This window comes from Centroberyx affinis, unplaced genomic scaffold (assembly GCF_046629955.1).
Source record: "Centroberyx affinis isolate AG114_WGS23_722 - 3 ecotype Tasmania unplaced genomic scaffold, CSIRO-AGI_Caff_v1 ptg001864l_1, whole genome shotgun sequence".
Taxonomy (NCBI): domain Eukaryota; kingdom Metazoa; phylum Chordata; class Actinopteri; order Beryciformes; family Berycidae; genus Centroberyx; species Centroberyx affinis.
In genome coordinates, this window is record NW_027280241.1 from 100,001 (window position 1) to 118,038 (window position 18,038).

Here is an 18,038-nt window from a genome sequence, read left to right on the forward strand (position 1 = left end):
GATTGACTTATACATTGCTATATATGGTTGGTCTGCAAATGTTATCAAAGAGTCTCATTAGAATCAGTTCTGGTTAAAGCATAAACTACCATAGACAACCAGCGTAGTATTGAACAATTCTACAATAAATATGTAATCAATGAAACTGCATCATATCAGAGGTGGAGTATGTGTGTGTGTGCGTGTGCACACTCATACTGACCGGGACAGCCGGGCACAGAGGGGAGCGGTCTGCAGACGTTGATGTAGAAGCTGCGCGACTTGGCCTGATCCGATGTATCTATGGCAACCCAGGGGCTGTCCTCCCCGTCCCGGCTCAGGTGACTCAGGTCGTACTCGTTACCGTGGGAATCTGGACACAGAATAGAAATGGATATTCACATGCACGGGAAAAGGAGGATTCTTCAAGGGTTAAACCTATTGTCTCTTTGGGCGATCCGATCGACCACTAATTTAGAGAGTAAGAACAATTCCCTCCGTGGATGTATTGAAAAATCAATAAGAATGGTAGCCTAACTAATAATGGTATATACATGAAAACAGGAGTCTCGCCTGTGCAGCCCAATGAACCTGCATTCTCTTGTTCTACCACAGGAGAGCGCCATTGCGTCCGTGTTCATCAAGATCTCTGTTGCAGAAGAAGAAGAGAAAAAAAAACAAAAAAAATCTGTGTGTATGCTTTGTCCTTACCGATCACCTGGCAGGCGACCGGGGCGGGGATGCAGGCCAGGGCGGTGGAGAACTCGAAGAGGACGTCGTGGGTGGTCTGGCCGGACGAACCCATCTCCTCTCGCACCAGCTTCAGAGAGCCGGGGTGGGAGTCCGGGTCGCACACGAAACTGATGGTGAAGGTGTTCCGGGTCGCTGGGGGGAAGAGAGAGATAAATACGGAGAGAGGGAAAAAGAGAGAAGAGCCGGGAACGTGGTCAGTTCCTTCCAGTAAACGCTGATGTTGGTTTGATAGGAATGTGTACATTTCAATGTGTTCCTGTTGCCATTCAAAGCTTCCCGGTTCTCTACAACTTTTATTTGAAAGACCAAAGAAATAAACATCTCAAAGACGATACTTGGACAACGGCTGCATCCGTTGGTGGGGTCAATGTTAGGTTTTTTTTCTGTTTATTATCAATTAGCGATTTCAGACTTTATAACCAATCTTGAAATTACCATGTGCTATGTGAAATTTCATTGAGACGTAATGAAATAAACCAATATCCACACAGCAGCCAGCTGTGTTGCTGTTTTCACCTCTTTTCTAAAGCTTGTTGTCAAATTCCGCTCCTGAATGAAGCTCCTCCCGCTCCATTCAGTAGCTTTTAATTTCTTTAAAACTAGCTTGTCTCCTCCCTCGCTGTTTAAAAGCGATGCTCCCCCCCTCCCATTCCTGAAAATAAATAGATAAATAGTGTAATGACGGAATACATGAAGCGAGCGAGTAAACCTGTTAAACTAGTAAACTTGTTAAACTGGTAAACTTGTTAAGCTGGTAAACTTGTTAAACTAGTAAACTTGTTAAGCTAGGAAATTTGTTAAACTAGTAAACTTGTAAAACTAGTAAACTTTTTAAGCTAGGAAACTTGTAAAACTAGTAAACTTGTTAAGCTAGGAAACTTGTTAAGATAGAAAACTTGTTAAGCTAGGAAACTTGTTAAGCTAGGAAACTTGTTAAGCTAGGAAACTTGTTAAACTAGTAAACTTGTTAAACTAGTAAACTTGTTAAGCTAGGAAACTTGTTAAACTAGTAAACTTGCTACCTGCCTCTTCACTTGTCATTGTGGGACATGTGACCTTCAGCAGGAGAAAAATCTGGCAAAGTGAGACTGGTAACCAGCGACACATTTAGCTTAGCTGTTAGCCTTTATGAACGGTGCTTTGCTAAGTTTGTCCTTAGAAGGCCTCCGTAGTGCAGTGGCTTTGCTGTGCTTTATTTACAAATGTGTCGTGGTCTCTGTCGCCCTCTAGTGGTCCGAAAATTTTGCTTACTGCAGCTTTAACTCATTGAATCAATGTAACGTTATGAAAGGCAATACCAAAGCAGCGAAACTACTAGTACTCGCAGTGTGAACGCATTAAACCGAAACTTGACCCCTCCGTACATGTTACCTGTGGGTTTGTCCAGGTTTCCCTTGTATGTTAGTGTGAGCAGGCCGTCGGTGGAGTAGTGGAGGGTCTTCTGCACCCCCACTGGGCCGAGGGGACGCCCCTCCTCCAGCTCACAGCCGGCCGCGCCCTCCCCGCAGGCCGCCACGTCCGCGCAGATGTTCACCTACAGGGTGGCGGGGAAGGGGGGGGGGGGTTATGCTTCTGTAGGGTTGTGAAGGGAAGTGTGTGTGTGCGTGTATCCGTCCTACCATGAAGGTCTTGCCATTGCCCTCCGCCTTGTATCCAGTCTTGGAGGCCAGACGCTGGAGGTTGAACTCAAAGCCAGTGTTAGGGTCCACCACAGAGCAGCTCTATGAGGCACACACACACACAAACACACACACAGTCGTGAATCATGTTGATCCTGAAATCCTTGGGCTGTACCGACTCCTACAAGGACATCAACATAGCCAACCATTTTTTTTTGGAAATCTTTCCAAGCATTTTTTTTTTTATATTTTAACATCTTCATCAGCTCAATTTCCCAAACTAACACTTGTCCACATCATTTTCTCATCTGTCTGTATGCATGGATAAGTCAGTGAGTTTTCGATGAGTTCAAATGTAAGACAAGGTAAGAATATGCGGTCTTGTAGGTGAACTCACATCGTTCTTGGTGGTCTTGATGGCGCAGGCGGCCCTAGTCTCCCACATGAAGTTGGCGGTACAGTTTTGGTACATCAGGAAGCGCGGGCTCATTGACTGCACAACAGGGAACACAAACACACATCAGACACATGCAAAATGTTACCATTAACACACAGACCACTCATCAAGTACTTCATATATCCATAAGTTATGTTCAAACAAGTTAAAGACACATAAACTGAAACGCTGCTTATAGAATAAATAAATATGAACAGAAATCCATTAGCAAGTGATGACAGTGTGTGGGTGTCCATCCTTTTAAATTTCCATGTCAAACAATTACAAGTTTCCCCTAGAATTGTATTCTTGGCAGGGTGGAAAAGCCTTATATTTGTGTATACTGGTGTAGAAACTGATCAAAATATTGCATTAGAATCAATTCAATAAGGGCTTCCCATAGACAAACAAGGAAGTACTGATCAATTATTAGGTGCTCTGGAGCAGTGATTCTCAACCTTTTTCATATCAAGGACCCCTAGTTTAGTCCACATTAGGGCCACGGACCCCTTTTTGATGAGATTTTGTCTCTCGGACCCAAATCTGAGAATATTGTTATTGTTAGATATGATTTTGTCCAGAATTCCATGACTATCTGTATTGTAGGTAGATAACAGTGAAACTATGATCAAAATAATCATTCTTCTACATTCTCTAACTTCTTGTAAATGAAATGCTGAAGTTTAACAATTCATCAATTTGCTGGGGACCCCCTGGAACTTGTCCCCGGACCCCATGTTGAGAACCACTGCTCTGGAGGACCATCACTATAATATCTGCAAACTGCAAACATATCTCCAATATCTGCAAACTGACACTGGTCTACTGTGCACTATCTAACGTGTGCCGACTCACCACAGGTCCCCTGGAGCAGACCAGGTGGATGAGTGTTGTGTATGTGAGCTGCAAGCCATCTGATTGGCAGGGGGAGCCGTCGGTCAACTCCAGCAGCAGCCGGTCCCGCCCCTCGATGATCGGCCCCCGTTTGGCGACGCCCATGTTGGGGACCGACACGGTTTCTGCCATAGAGCCCTGAGGACAGAGAGAAGAAAACACTTACTACATTTCATATCGGAGACCAGGCCGTGGACCACGTAGCACTTGATACGGGCTCCGGGTTTTGTGCTCCTTACACCGGGTTATGCGTCTTTGTATACTGGGTTTTCATGTGGTGTCTCTGTACTATGCTTTTACGGACCTGCTGCGACGAGTACTTCGTCTGGCAGACGGACGCCAGGCGGTCGCAGCCCGGTACGGCGTTGATAGGCCGACATACGTTGATGTAGTACTTCCTCAGGTTGTTGGAGTCGGAGAGATCCATGGTCTGCCAGTTCTTACTGGAGCTGGGGCGAGACAGGCTGGAGTGGAGAGAGTGAGAGAGAGAGAGCAAGAGACAAAGGAAGAGAAGAGTCAGGCTAGAGAGACTAGGCAACTGAACCGACCGTGAAAAGACTGGATATCAAACGCTGGAATTCGTAGATTCTTTTTCGATCCACCGTCGTAGAAAAACACTCACTTGAACTTTTACACTCTCAAAACCAAACTAAAACAGAGGTGGAAGACATTGGTGCTATTACTTGAAGCACTTGTTACCTGGACAGGTCGTACTGGTCCAGAGTGTCGGGATCCGTCACCAGGCATTCGTGAGGCCTTTCAGGACACGCATAGGAGGTATACCAGCGGAAGTTATACGTGTAGTTGTCCTCCACCTGAATTCATATAGTGAAGATAAAAATATATCCATAGGGACATTGGGAGGCTGCAGCAGCAAAATAGTAATAGCACAACAAAGAAAAAGCGAATATAAATACGAGCAAATGGGGGTGTTGAATACAATGCAACAGACACTTACAAGCATATTAAGTAGAAGTGAAAATATACTAAACAATGAAATTATATGGTATCAAGTAAGTGAGAAAGTATAAAATATATAAACATACAGTATATGCAATATATCCAATGAGAATATGGGAATGTGAAGAAAACAAATATGTGAATTTGCAGCTTATACTAGGCTTGGACCGATATTCAATATTATCGAGTATCGCGATATTTCGTGAATATCGCGATATTTTGGCGGGACAGTATCGTGATAGAAAATTTTGCATATCTATAAAAGGCCTTACAGGGAGTGTCTAGAAGTGAGACACGTGGGATATTATATATGCATTATTTCCAATTTACAGATGTAGGTGTGTACAGAACGGGCAGAGACGCAGTTAGAGGAGTGGGGGGGGGGGGGGGTTTACCTGGAATTCGGGTTTCCCGGCCCCGGCGTCGCGGTCGCACAGGAAGGAGATGAGGGTGGAGCGCAGGGTGTGCTCTCTGTTGTTGTACTGGGAGCCGTTGGCGTAGCTGAGCTGGATCAGGCCGTCGTAGTAGGACAGACGGGAGTTGGATTCCCCCAGGCTCCACGAGTTAGAACTGAAGAGGAAGAGGAAGGTAGGAAAAAATGCTATAAAGACTGACTGCTGCATCACTCGGTTGGTAAAGCATTGAGATCCCGAGAGAGGCAGTTTAGCACCAAGCTGGTCGCCACTTATCACAAATTATGTCCTTTTATTCTTCACCTTATAAAGTACTATTATGATTTCCTTTGTTAGGTTAGACATAATGGGAGGTGGATGAGTATTTCTAATTGTGAACTCTCTGCATTGTACTATTGTCATTGTTTTCTCATTTTAAAACAAAAATTAAATTAACAAAACAGTATTAATTCTATTTAATTATAATGACTATAAATACTGTCTGCTAGTCTTCTCCTCCTCCTCCCCTGTGTCCAACACAGTGTCCTGACATTCCAGCTGGGTTTCCGTTATCCGGTAATTACCGTTTTTTTTTACCGGGAAAATCTGTTGAAGTCCGACATATTTAAATCTCTCCGGTCATAATGTCCGGTGAAAATAATTCCCTCTAAGCACAATTATTGGAACATTGTGCTCCTTGTTTTACTGAGACTGAGTTACAGCAACAGGTTGAGTTCTACTGCCAGTCTATCTCCTGACCTGCTCCAGACGAGTATCTTTGAGTATCTTTGAGTCTCTTTCAGTAAAGTAATAATAAATATTGCACTACGTGAGTTGATTTAAGTGACATGAGACACAACTGGGGAGGATTTACTGAATTGTTTTGAATGTAGTGTAATGTATTAACCAATCAAGGGCGATGTGTGTGTGTGTCGGTTGAAGGTAAGATGCCTTTGCAGTTTATTTTTATGACTTTTTGCTGGGCTGTGCTTTTTACATATTTACTGTGTTGTTTTTCTTGGTTGTCGGTTGCGTATTTAGCAATTGGCAATGTGTGATGATGGTTAACGGGACATGCACGTTGCGCATTTGGCATTGCGTAATGGTGAGAGGGACACGTAGTTTTTGGCATTTGGCATTGCGTAATGGTGAAAGCATATGGCAATTTGGCACCAAAATACATGTCAGGAACGAAGTAAAGTGCAAATTTTCATAGTAGATGATCCTATTTTTCTAGTTTGCATGGTAAGGTTGTGTGTGTGTGTTTGAGAGAGAGAGCGTTATGCACGTGAGTCTATTGACGGGACTTATTTTATTTGGCATATAATGTATAAGCAAAAGTAGCCTACTTTTCAATAAAAATATTATGAATCTACATGCCTTGATGATGTCATTCTTTATATAGCCTGCCTTTAAGCTCAATAAACACAGACAATATCTTCCAGGACACGTGGACCGGCACCAATTTTTTGGTGGACCGGCACCAAACGGAAACCCTGCATTCCAGATCCTGGTTAAGCAGGCTCCACAGCAAATATTAGTAAGAGTTGTAGGAGTTCTCTCAGGATCCAAGACCTGGATCCATTAGGCAGTAGGAAAAACAACAACATTCACCATCAGAAACATGGGTGAATCAAGACCCTGATGCTAAGCGGAGGCTTGCTGTACATTACCCCGCTTATTTCACAGCTACTTTCCAAACACATTCATCATTTGACACAAAATATTGATTTAAAATGATTTGATTACAAGTTAAAGTAACATACAAGCTTCTGCCAAAGAACTCGTCCTGCAGGACTGTCTGCAGTAACCAAGGAGTAAAGTCTTTTGCCACAAGGCAACGCTAGTTCATTTGATTAGCAATCAACAAAATGGACTGGACTTCTTGTCTGCAGAGTGATATGGTTAGATGTAAAAAAGCAGTCTGTTACATGTAACAGAGGTCTGTTATTCAGAAATAGCAGACCTTAGAGTACGTTCATTTGCCACTAGAACTGAGTATTCAACAAAGACGTGTAAAAACATACACTACACCAGTGGTTCTCAACGTGGGGTCCGGGGACCATCAGGGGTCCTTGAGGGGGTTCCAGGGGGTCCCCAGCAAATTGATGAATTGTTAAACTTCACCATTATTTAATTTAGTTTTGATCATAGTTTCACTGTTATCTCTATACCTACAATACAGATAGTCCTGGAATTCTGGACAAAATCATATCTAACAAAAATATTCTCAGATTTGAGTCCGAGAGACAAAATCTCATCAAGTGGGGGTTTGTGGCTCTAATGTGGACTAAATTAGGGGTCCTTGATATGAAAAAGGTTGAGAAACACTGCACTACACTACAGCTACTGGAGAAGAATCATGTCATTCACTAGGGTTGCTCCACTCTCGTTATGCAAATATACCACCAAAGATCACAGAAATATAAACATCCACAAAAGTCAGGTCAACTTGTTCTACGAGGATTTTGCATAGGTGTGTGTGTGTGTACATAACACACAGGTGCATGTGTGTGCACTGGGGTTCAAGACCAAACGGCTATGAATATCGACGGTCTGTTAAAAGAGGCATGATACAGGCAGCTCAGTCATGCTGTGTGTAGAATTTGGTGGAGATTGAGCCAAGTTTGGAAGAGAATTGAAAAAAAAAAAAAAAAAAATAGCTGCAATTGCAAGGTTGGCCAGAAGGTGGAGCTGTGGCGCTATGGCCAAATGGTTTGGATTTTGAAAACAAGTGTAATATTGATCAAAACAACTGGACCTAAACACCATATCGGTCTATCCTTAGTGTGCATGCATGTGTGTGTGCATGCATGTGTGTGTGTGTGTGTGTGTGTGTGTCCACGTGGCTGCTTCTCACCTCTTGTCTACCTGGCAGGCTCCGCTCTTCTGAGGACACTTGGCAGCCGTGACTGAACCGCAGACGTTGATGTAGTAGTCGTAGACGCCACTGCTCAGGTTGTAGAAGCCGCCGTTGTCTTTGGAGAGAGGCGACAGGTCGAAAGAGAAACCTGGGGGTGGGTGGGGGGGGTGTGGAGGGAAGGAGAGGGAGATAAATGTAGAGAGAAGGGGAGAAAGAGGGAGACAAAATAGAGGCCGGTGATCCAGCATGCAACGTGTGTTTGGGTTACACCGATCTATCGTTTTTTTTCCCGATGTATCTGTATCGTTAGTGTTTATCTCATATCAGTTGAACCCTTGAGTGTGTGTGTATGGGGGTGTGTGTGTGTGTGTGTGTGTCCTTGTCCTACCAGCCTGGGCGTCCTCCACCTTGCAGTCGTCCCCCTGGGTCTTCGACAGGACGCAGGCGGCGGCGGTGTACCACTCCAACTCGTACAAACACCCGTCGGGCGAAACGCTGCGGAGCACCGGGGCGCTTTCGAGATCTCCTATGGGAGGAGAGAAGAGGAGGAAGAGGAGGAGGAGGAGGAGGAGGAGAAGGAGGAGAAGAAAGGAGATAGGAAGACAGAAAGACTTGGATATAAAAATTGAAGGAACACACGGAAAAGGGCTGTCCTGTTCTAGGACGTCCTGCCGCTCTACCCTCGGTTGTCCGACCCACCTGGTTTGCACTTGAGGGTCAAGATGGTTCTGATCTTCATCCCCGTGCTGCACTGGTCTCCGTCGGTGTACAGCAGTCGGATATCGCTTCCTATTTCAGTCTGCTGGGGGGAGGAGAGGAAGCTGCCCAGATTGGTGGCCTTATGCTCCTTATCTGAACCAGAGAGACACAATCAGTACAAACATACTGGCAAACATAGTGGTGCAGTCCAAAAAAGCGGAATGCACCATCTCTAGATGCCACTAAAGGACATAGTCTAGGGTTTAAAGTATACTATAAAAAACTATACGTTACGTTGAAACTAGTTTGACACTAAAGCTGCGTTTTTGTTTAGTTGCACCATGGGGACTTAAAGGATAAGGCTGGTGTTTTTGCATTGCAATGCATTACAAAACACCAGCCTTATCCTTTAAGGTACATCTTAACTAGTGGAGAGTAAAGGAACCATTAACCGAAACGTTCTTCTGTGGCCAATAAAGTGTGTGCCAAAATCAACTTCTTGTGCTGCAATTTAACGGTAGCCTAAAATCAGTGGTTCTCAACGTGGGGTCGGGGGCCATCAGGGGTCCTTGAGGGGGTTCCAGGGGGCCCCCAGCGAATTGATGAATCGTTAAACTTCCCCATTACTTCATTTACAAAAAGTTAACACAATTAGAGAATGTAGAAGAACAACTGTTTTGATCATAGTTTCACTGTCATCTCTCTACTTACAATACAGATAGTCATGGAATTCTGGACAAAATCATATCTGACAATAAAAATATTCTCAGATTCGGGTCAGAGAGAAAAAATCTCATCAATGTGGACTAAATTAGGGGTCCTTGATATGAAAAAGGTTGGTGTTCAGTTGGTGCGACCGTTCTAATTCAAAGGCAGGTTTTGTGTTTGTTTTGGTTTAGATTAATCATTCATCTTTGTGCCTGCAGGGGGTGCCATGTTGCATTAATGTTACATAGTGTGCCTGGTGCAACAGGCTGTAGTAAGTCTGAAGACATTTCTAAAAAATTGAGAGTGCAGTTTTTTTCCATGGAAATCAATAGAAAGACATTATTAGGAGGATCTGGGCCCTTTAAGAACAAGGCTAGAACTTCTATAAAAGCAAGGTTCTTATTTCTCTGATCTCTAGTATCTCTGATAGTGGATTTGATTGCTAACCCTAACCCTAGGATAACAGGTTTCCCACTATAAAATGTATGGGATACACCCTAGCATGTCAATGACTTCCCATGACTATTTCTACGACTACATCCATGACTTGCAAAGCATGTTTACATGTGTATAACAGGAGCAGATATTCCGCCATCTAATTATGACTGTGTGCAACAAACTGAATGCCAATTGAGAAAAAAAATTCCCAACACTTGCCCACGGCGCAGATGGCGGCGTCCTCTGGGCAGCCAATGGCGGCTCCTCTCTGGATGACTTTGTGACAGACGTTAAGGTAGAAACGTCGCAGGTCCGACTCTGGAGAGTTGGCGTCCACCGCCTCCCAGTTCGTGCTGGACTCAGACTCTGCGGGAAATGAGGGGGGTGGAGGAGCAACGTGGAGAGACGGAGAGTTGTTGTTTTGAGGACATGCTCTAAAAGTAAAGTAACTGAAGATTTAGGGTGAGGGGTTAGAGAGAACTTGAGCTCGACCAGCATTGGTTTTTGAGGGCCACTGCGGGTATTTTTTGGACCAAATGAGCGTTTCAGCATGTTCACATCCCAAGAGATATTTTTGTCCCATCGGAAAAGTTTCATATTGCCCCGGAGCACGTCATTGTTAAAGTATTGATTCAGGACAGCTTCGTTTGCCAAGTACTCGAGGGCTAGATTGGTGCCGATCCCTCTGGATCAGCTCCCATTCGGGATTCGGGTTTGACAGATATGGATTTTTGAAGGCAGGCACAGACACTTAGTATAGCTTCGTATTGAAGCTGTTGATAGGCATTATTTTTTGCATATGTAGAAAGAAATATTCAATATAAGTATTTTCCCCCATAATTATATTCTTGTCAGGGTGGAAAAGCCTCTGAAACAACATTTAGACCATGGGACACTTAAACTCTCCATTGAAACCCAGGATGATAATAATAATAATATTAATAACAAACATATTCATGCATATTCGTGTGGAATCTGATCAAAATGTCACATTAGAATCAATTCAGGTTAATGGCTTCCCATAGACAAACAGTGTAGTATTGATCGATACAAGTATGTAATCAAACAACATCATATCAGAGGTGGACAACATTGATTGGCCAATAATTGGCGCAATATATTGGCAATTCAATCAGATCAGTCTATATAATCAAAAAGGCAAGGGAAATCCTGTTTTCCACAATATGGGACCTTTAAAAAATTAAGCAGTAACTTTGTTGTCCAGAACCAATTTTCTAAATTTTGCTGTTCCTAGAACTGCCTGGAAATGTGCAAATTTCCCCTAGATCATCAGGAATCTCATAGTAGGGCTGGGCGATAATTCAATATTATCGTTTATTGTCTTTCAGTGGAATCATATTGTGATGATATGAAGATATTTTAATATCGTGACACACATTTCTGCTGTCTAAATTGATGATGACAAGCAAACTTAAAAACTATGGTAGGTATGGTAGGAATATTATTTGAAAATTTCAGTTTTATTTGACACCACACCTAACATTACCATTCGGTTCGATGAGATGAACATTAATTTGATTATTTAACGTGATTTTGCATACATGAATCATATTGTGATATATACTGATATTGAGAAAAATCCTTATGATTATCATGATATTGATTTCAACCATATCGCCCAGCCCTATCTCATAGTCCAGCTAAATAAACTCATTATGCAGTCTGGCATCTTCAGGTGCATAAGTGGATCCATACTCATCACCACAGAAATGAGGAAATTGATTCCTCCAATCAAAACACATGATTAGACTGAGCTGTCAATCTCACCAGGGTATCGTGTGAGGGGTGAAAGGTCATAGTGCTTGTTCCCATGGGAGACTCGGCACAGTAAGTCCTCCTTCTCCTTCACACAGGCGTAGGCTGTCTGCCAGTCAAAGTAATAGGTGCAGTCTGTCTCGCCCGTAAACACCGGAGACCCTCGCCCACCTTTCTCTGAGGAAAACATAGCAGAACAAAGAAGGATAGATTAAGCTCTTGTTAAGTTTTGACCTGTAGGACAATTTGTTCTGAAGTTGAGAAGCACTGGAGATAAAACAAGGCAACAGTAAACATGATGCAGTCACCCTTTGAGTCAATCAGTAAATAAATGAGAAAGCCTTAAAACGGTTTTTCAAGAAACTCAAAATGGTGGAAAAGCCAATCAGCTTCAAGCAGGACTCTATCCTATGGGGTTACGAGCATCATTTGTGGACGCTCTGGCTTTTCCCCCCGCGCCCGTCGTCTCACCTGCGTCCTTGTTGCACTCAAAGTTGATGATGGTCATTCTCTGGAAGCCTGTGGAGCATCTGCTGCCGTCCGGGTAGATCAGAGTCAGATCTCCGTCTGAATACCTACAGAGGAGCGGGGGAGAGGTAGACGGGGCGGGAGGAAAGAGGGGAAAGTGAGGACAGAACGGAAAAAACAGATCGACAGAAAGATGGCACTGACTGAACCACTGACGAGATTTGTTCCACCGGATGACTGAATTTAAATTCTGAATTTGTATTGACACTGATTATAGAAATCAAACTCATGCTCTTACCCAGGTTTTATCCTATTAAAACCATATTGCATTGAAAAGTCTTAGGTATTTCGTTTTCTTTAAGATATTAAATTGATACTGGACTCTTGATTTGTTCTGACTTGACTTGCTGTTCTACATTTAGACTTGAGACTTGACATTAATGACATGGACTTGGCTTTGTCTTGACTTGGTAATCTACATTTAGACTTGGGACTTGACTTGGTAATCTACATTTAGACTTGGGACTTGACATTAATGAGTAACTACTGACCAACAGAATTGACCGATGGGGACCGACTGACTGGCTAGCCAACCACAACGCTACTGAGTGACAGCACTAACTTAGACTACCAACAAATTGAAGGCATTAAAGGGAATACTGACAGATGGACAGACAAGACGGACAAGACAGACAGACAGGTACCGTAGCGTCTGGTTCTGGAATTTGCCGGCGATCTTCTTGACGTCTCCGGTGCTTTTCACCTGGCAGGACGATACAGAATCGCCGAGGCCGCCGCATTCCTCGGCTGTGGTCTCCCCACACACATTCAGGTAGTAGGTGTAACTTACACCCCCGTCCCTGGACCCGGAGTCAGCATAGTACGGATGGTCTGTAGCTACACACACACAGACACACAAAATGGCATTAGCAGGTTCTTAAAAATGGGATCTGGTCCAGTCTGTGTCATCCACCTCTGATATGATGAATATAATGCAGTTTGATTGATTACATATTTATTGTAGAATTGATCAATACTATACTGGTTGTCTATGGGAAGACCTTAACGTCAATTTATTCTAAGACATTTTGATCAGATTCCACAGAAGTATGCATGAATATGTATTCCTAATCATATCGTTATTGTGGGTTTCAGTAGAGAGTTTTAGTGTCCCATGGTCTAAATGCTGTTCCATAGGATTTTCCACCCTATTCCATAATTTGGCATGAAAATATTGAAATTTAAAGTTACTGAACATCAGCAAAATGATAGGCTTCAATCTAAAAATATTAGTATCGGCCTTCAAAAACGAACACGAGCCATTAGTTCGATAGATACATAGACATAAAAAAATTATGTAACATCAGGAGATAATTCCAATGTGACTGTGCATGGAGTGTGGTAAGAATAGAAAAAAGCTTGGTCTATATTAGCAATGAGCTGGCAAAAATGAGGAAGGTCATTATCGATTACTCATAAGCTTACTTCCTTTAACTGGGCTAAACATATGTGGGACTGTGAGTCAATACTCCTCATAGCATAGATAGTGGTCGGCGAGGACGGAAGAATGCAAAAGACTACTGCATGTGTTTATGAATATGGTGGGAAATAATACATTTTCTCCCCAATTCCAAATCAAACAGTCACTGTGAATTTCATGAGCCAAAATGGGTGTTTTGATCTTCCACAAAATCACCTTGGTCGGCGGATGCGACAGAGGCAGAGTGTGTGTACTTACGGGCCAGGGTGAGGGGGGTGAGGTCTATGGAGATGTCGTGCTGATCGCTGGTCAGTTTGCAGGTGTGGCTCTCCAGGTAGTCTCTGTGGCAGGCGTACTCCGTCACCCACTCCACCTCGTAACGACAGTTGGCCCCAGCTGTCATCTTAGGATCGCTGCCCTGTGAAGCCATAAATCACTGGAAATCAGTACAGTAGAAAGCAGTGTCATCTGCATATATAGAACTCCAGAGGGACTTTTCCAACACCTGGAGTTTGATAAGGTGAACTGTGTGCATGTTATCTGTATATATAGTGTATATGGCCTTGTGTAATCCTGTTCAAGTGAATATGTACACTACCATTCAAAAGTTTGGACATACTCATTATTCTTTATTTTTACTATTTTCTACATTTTAGAATAATAGTAAAGACATCAAAACTATGAAATAACACAAATAGAATTATGCAGTGACCAAAAAAAGTGTTAAACAAATCAAAACTATCTTATATTTTAGATTCTTAGAAGAATAGTAGAATATGTATATCTGGATATGGAAAGAAATTCATACATAGGATCAACTTCACTATTTATATTTGTCTAATTGTCTAATTTCAAGCATTTAAGCAGAAGCCTTTAGATCAAAATGGCTTTAAGATAATGAAAAAATAGCACATTCAATCAGGTCCAAACTTTTGACTGGTAGTGTGTATACAATGTAAATTCACATATTTGTTTTCTTCATATTCCCATATTCTCTCATTTGTTATATACTGCATATATAGATATTCTTAGAATTTTTCACTCATTTCAGACTGCACATATTTCATATTTGGTATGTTTTCATATACATATTTTTTTATGTGTTTTTTTTCTTCATCTCAGTAACATCAACTGCTACTGCTGCTTTGATTTTAAACACCCTGTATGCTGTAATCCGTACTTTTTTGCTACAACCAGCAGCTAGTAAGAAAACATCCAGAGGAAAAAAAAAATGAAGATGACGAACAAAGACTTTGCCAAAACCTCAGAAATGGGGGTTTGTTCAAGAAAATATAATGTAATCTCGACTGAAACGGGACATTTTTTTCAGATTAAAACAGATTCAAGATAAACAAAAAAATTATGGTGTGCATGTGTTCTGAAATGCTCTGTACTGGTTTTTATTTGCCTGTATTACACCTTTCTCATGCCTATTGGATACTGTGGAGCATATTAGGGAGCATTGAGGTTTATTACTGACTGTGAAGCTCCAGCTCATCCCTCCACCTTGTATGCTCCATTTGACTTTGATACTGGACTGTGGAGAGCTTATTTTATAGATTTAGATAGATTTCCTCTTGTGATTTGGATTGTATTTTGAATTTACACATCCTTTTACCTTGCCATTTCTTTTATGTGACTCTGTTCTGGTTTTGCAGCCTATACCGTTAGTCTGCAAACGTTTCCGTTTTGTCATGATGCTGCTTTCTTAGCCAAGTCTCCCTTGAAAAAGCTACTCCTAATTCCAACGGGACTAACCTGGTTAAATAAAAGGTTAAACGAATAAAAATAAAAATAAATAAAACATACAATCGATGAAATGTATAATCACATCACCACTTGTTTTGTGTGTGCGTGTGTGTGTGTGTGTGTGTGTGTGTGTGTGTGTGTGTGTGTGTGTGCAACCCACCTCCTGCCTGCGTGAGGGACAGATGAATGTGATGGTGACAGCAGGGGAGTGTCCATTACAGAAGTCTGGAGGAGGGGAGTCAGCACTGACCTCATACTGCAACCTCAGTCTTGAAAGAGAAAGAGAAGAGAAGGGAAGAAAGAGAAGAGAAGAGAAGAGAAGAGAAGAGAAGAGATTAAGAAAATTACTTAAAAAAAATCAAAAACAAACGTTAACAATTATCCAGAAGAACTGTCCCATCAAGCTTCATATCAGAAGCTGGTGTTTTTTTAGTCTAATTCAAACAGGCCACAGAGCTGCTAGCTGTTAGCGGCCCCCATGTATACTCAATAGGAGGCTAGCATTAGCTGGCATACCTGTCGCTGGACACCAGCTCTAGCTGCTTCGTAGGAGAGCCCATGCTGTAGGAGCCACGGCTGGTGGTCAGACAGGCTGCCGAACCCTCCGGACAGGGCTTGTCTGCACGGTCTAGGAGAGCAGGAGGAGGGAGAGGAAGCGGAAGAGGAGAGATAGGGGAGGAAGGTTGAGGAGAGAAAGAATAGGGAATTAGGGTTGAATGAATCAATATTCCAGGGTTGGGGTCAATTCACTTTCAAATCAAAATACCAAGCAAAGCTGCTATTCTTGCTTTAATCAGAATTTTCTCTTTTTATTTGGTAATGGTAAAGAAAGCAACCTGGGTTGCTCACGTAGGTCACATTAATGACAAAACAAAAATTATTAAGCACAAATTCAGAAAATAGCACTCTTTAGAAGTAGTATAAGAAAGTAGTATGTAAGTATAAGCAGTATATAAAAATTATAGAATTATATAAAAAAGTAAAAATTTAGGAAATGGGTATTTATTCTATACAATATGCTACTGATAATGATTTGAATGAAAATCCACTTTCTGAATTGGATGAACTCAAAATGAGTGGAAGCCGGCCATGCTATTCTCTCTTATATTTTCATTAGTATGACTATCAATGGAGAGGCTTTTCCTCCCTGAGAAGAATACAATTCTGGGGGAAACACTGAATACTAATACTAATCATTTTTTGGCATGAAAACGGTCAAACGTGAAGATGTCGAAATCTTAGCACAAAATATTAGCCATCGGCCTTCAAAAAACCCATATCGGTGAAACCCCTAATTTATACGTTTAGGGACATTTTATCCTCCTATCTGCTCAGTCATCCATCCGCTCATTCATCCACTCTTCCGCTCATTCCATCGTCCATCCATCCGGGTACTGACTGAGGCTGCGGCAGATGTTGATGTAGAAGTCGACGCTGTTGTCGCCGTCGTCCACCAGGTAGCCGCCGCTCACTTTGATCAGCGGGTTCAGGTCGTGCTTCTTGCCGTCCGAGTCGAACACGTAGCAGGGCACCTGGACACAGAGGGGGAGGGGGGGGGTGAAGCTTCGCACTGCGGCACTGACACACATTCATTTGCATTCATTTGAAGTTGCATCCGCAGTTGGGAGAATGGCCCGAGGAGGACAGTCAACCCTACATGCAGAAAAAGGAGGGCTAGGGTCGTGGTTCTATACAGAGCTATAATAAAAAATATATATATTTCAAACCCTTGTTAAATTAAAGACCCTAGTGTGGTTGTTATAAGGTTCCTTTAATGCTGCATGCTAATATAGCATGTAATAACTAATGTAATAAAAAATGCCCCTCTAAATGGTTGAAAATGTAATAAACCTGTTTATATAATAAATTCCCAAATCATGTAAAAAGATCACATTATTACATTAACAAAAGGGGTGTTTTGTTTAACTGATTATGCAATAGTCAGTATTATTATTACATTATCCGTTACAAAATATGCTACTCCCTTAAGAAGTAATAATGGTGGGTTAATGTAATGTGATGTTATTGTTTTATCGGGGAATTTATTACATGAAGCTCAGTTCTTATTATATTTTTGACCCATTTAGAGGGATATTTTATGTTGCTACAGGGTCCTATGTAGAATCATGTAAAGAAAATGTCTAAAGTGGTGCCATTCAGGGTATCTGCAGGTTTTAGAAAGCCTAATTTAATACTTTTAAAGACCTTTTTTTAATGCTGCCTGAAATTAAATGTAGGACCAATTTAAAAAGCTGGCAAAGCCCGCCTATTCCTGATTTAATGTTCTGAGAATAAGAATAAGAATAAGAATAAGAATAAAAAAACACCAGGAAATTAGTGTTCAGTAAAGCACATAAAGCATATTGTACTTCTGGATTACTCTTAAGAATAAGACGTCTGATAATTGTATTTCGGACATTCTAATACTTTTAAAAGATCTTAAATTTAGATAATTAACTATTTAAGGACCCGCGGACACCCTGACAAAGGATTCTGCTTTGGTACAAGCGTAAAAGAACTATTTTCTGTGAACCCTTGTTGCTGAGAGTGTAGAGACCACATGGTTCCTTAACGGGTCTACGCTGTTTGAAACCCCTGACCGACACGGCGACGTGTGAAATCCACATCAGTCCAAATCTGCGGCTAAAAGCGTGTTTCATTCATTTCACGCGTTCTTTCGATCATTACGGGGAAAGGGTCACTCTGAGAAGCCATGTGACGGTCGTGTCATGCTGCAGTGAGTATACACAAGTGTTACATGTTCGACTGTTTCTATTTAAGGCCGTCTTGGTTCTAAGTAGACCATTTAGGAGGTTCACACTCT

General features: G+C 42.1%; 1 protein-coding gene across 1 annotated transcript in view; it reads right to left on the reverse strand.

Annotated features, from left to right (window-relative positions):
• The window catches only part of igf2r (insulin-like growth factor 2 receptor), a 57,128-nt gene that overhangs the window by 27,863 nt on the left and 11,227 nt on the right, over positions 1–18,038 (reverse strand). Inside the window, exons 5-24 of the mRNA XM_071530039.1 lie at positions 16,614–16,746; positions 15,731–15,842; positions 15,375–15,483; positions 13,724–13,883; positions 12,690–12,882; positions 11,989–12,092; positions 11,530–11,694; positions 9,961–10,107; positions 8,596–8,748; positions 8,285–8,422; positions 7,894–8,044; positions 5,037–5,211; positions 4,381–4,496; positions 3,986–4,145; positions 3,643–3,819; positions 2,749–2,844; positions 2,352–2,453; positions 2,104–2,266; positions 691–864; positions 203–352 (exon numbers count right to left, since the gene is read on the reverse strand). Of these exons, the coding sequence (XP_071386140.1) occupies positions 203–352; positions 691–864; positions 2,104–2,266; positions 2,352–2,453; positions 2,749–2,844; positions 3,643–3,819; positions 3,986–4,145; positions 4,381–4,496; positions 5,037–5,211; positions 7,894–8,044; positions 8,285–8,422; positions 8,596–8,748; positions 9,961–10,107; positions 11,530–11,694; positions 11,989–12,092; positions 12,690–12,882; positions 13,724–13,883; positions 15,375–15,483; positions 15,731–15,842; positions 16,614–16,746 (2,878 nt within the window). The remainder of the gene's footprint in view (positions 1–202; positions 353–690; positions 865–2,103; positions 2,267–2,351; positions 2,454–2,748; positions 2,845–3,642; positions 3,820–3,985; positions 4,146–4,380; positions 4,497–5,036; positions 5,212–7,893; positions 8,045–8,284; positions 8,423–8,595; positions 8,749–9,960; positions 10,108–11,529; positions 11,695–11,988; positions 12,093–12,689; positions 12,883–13,723; positions 13,884–15,374; positions 15,484–15,730; positions 15,843–16,613; positions 16,747–18,038) is intronic.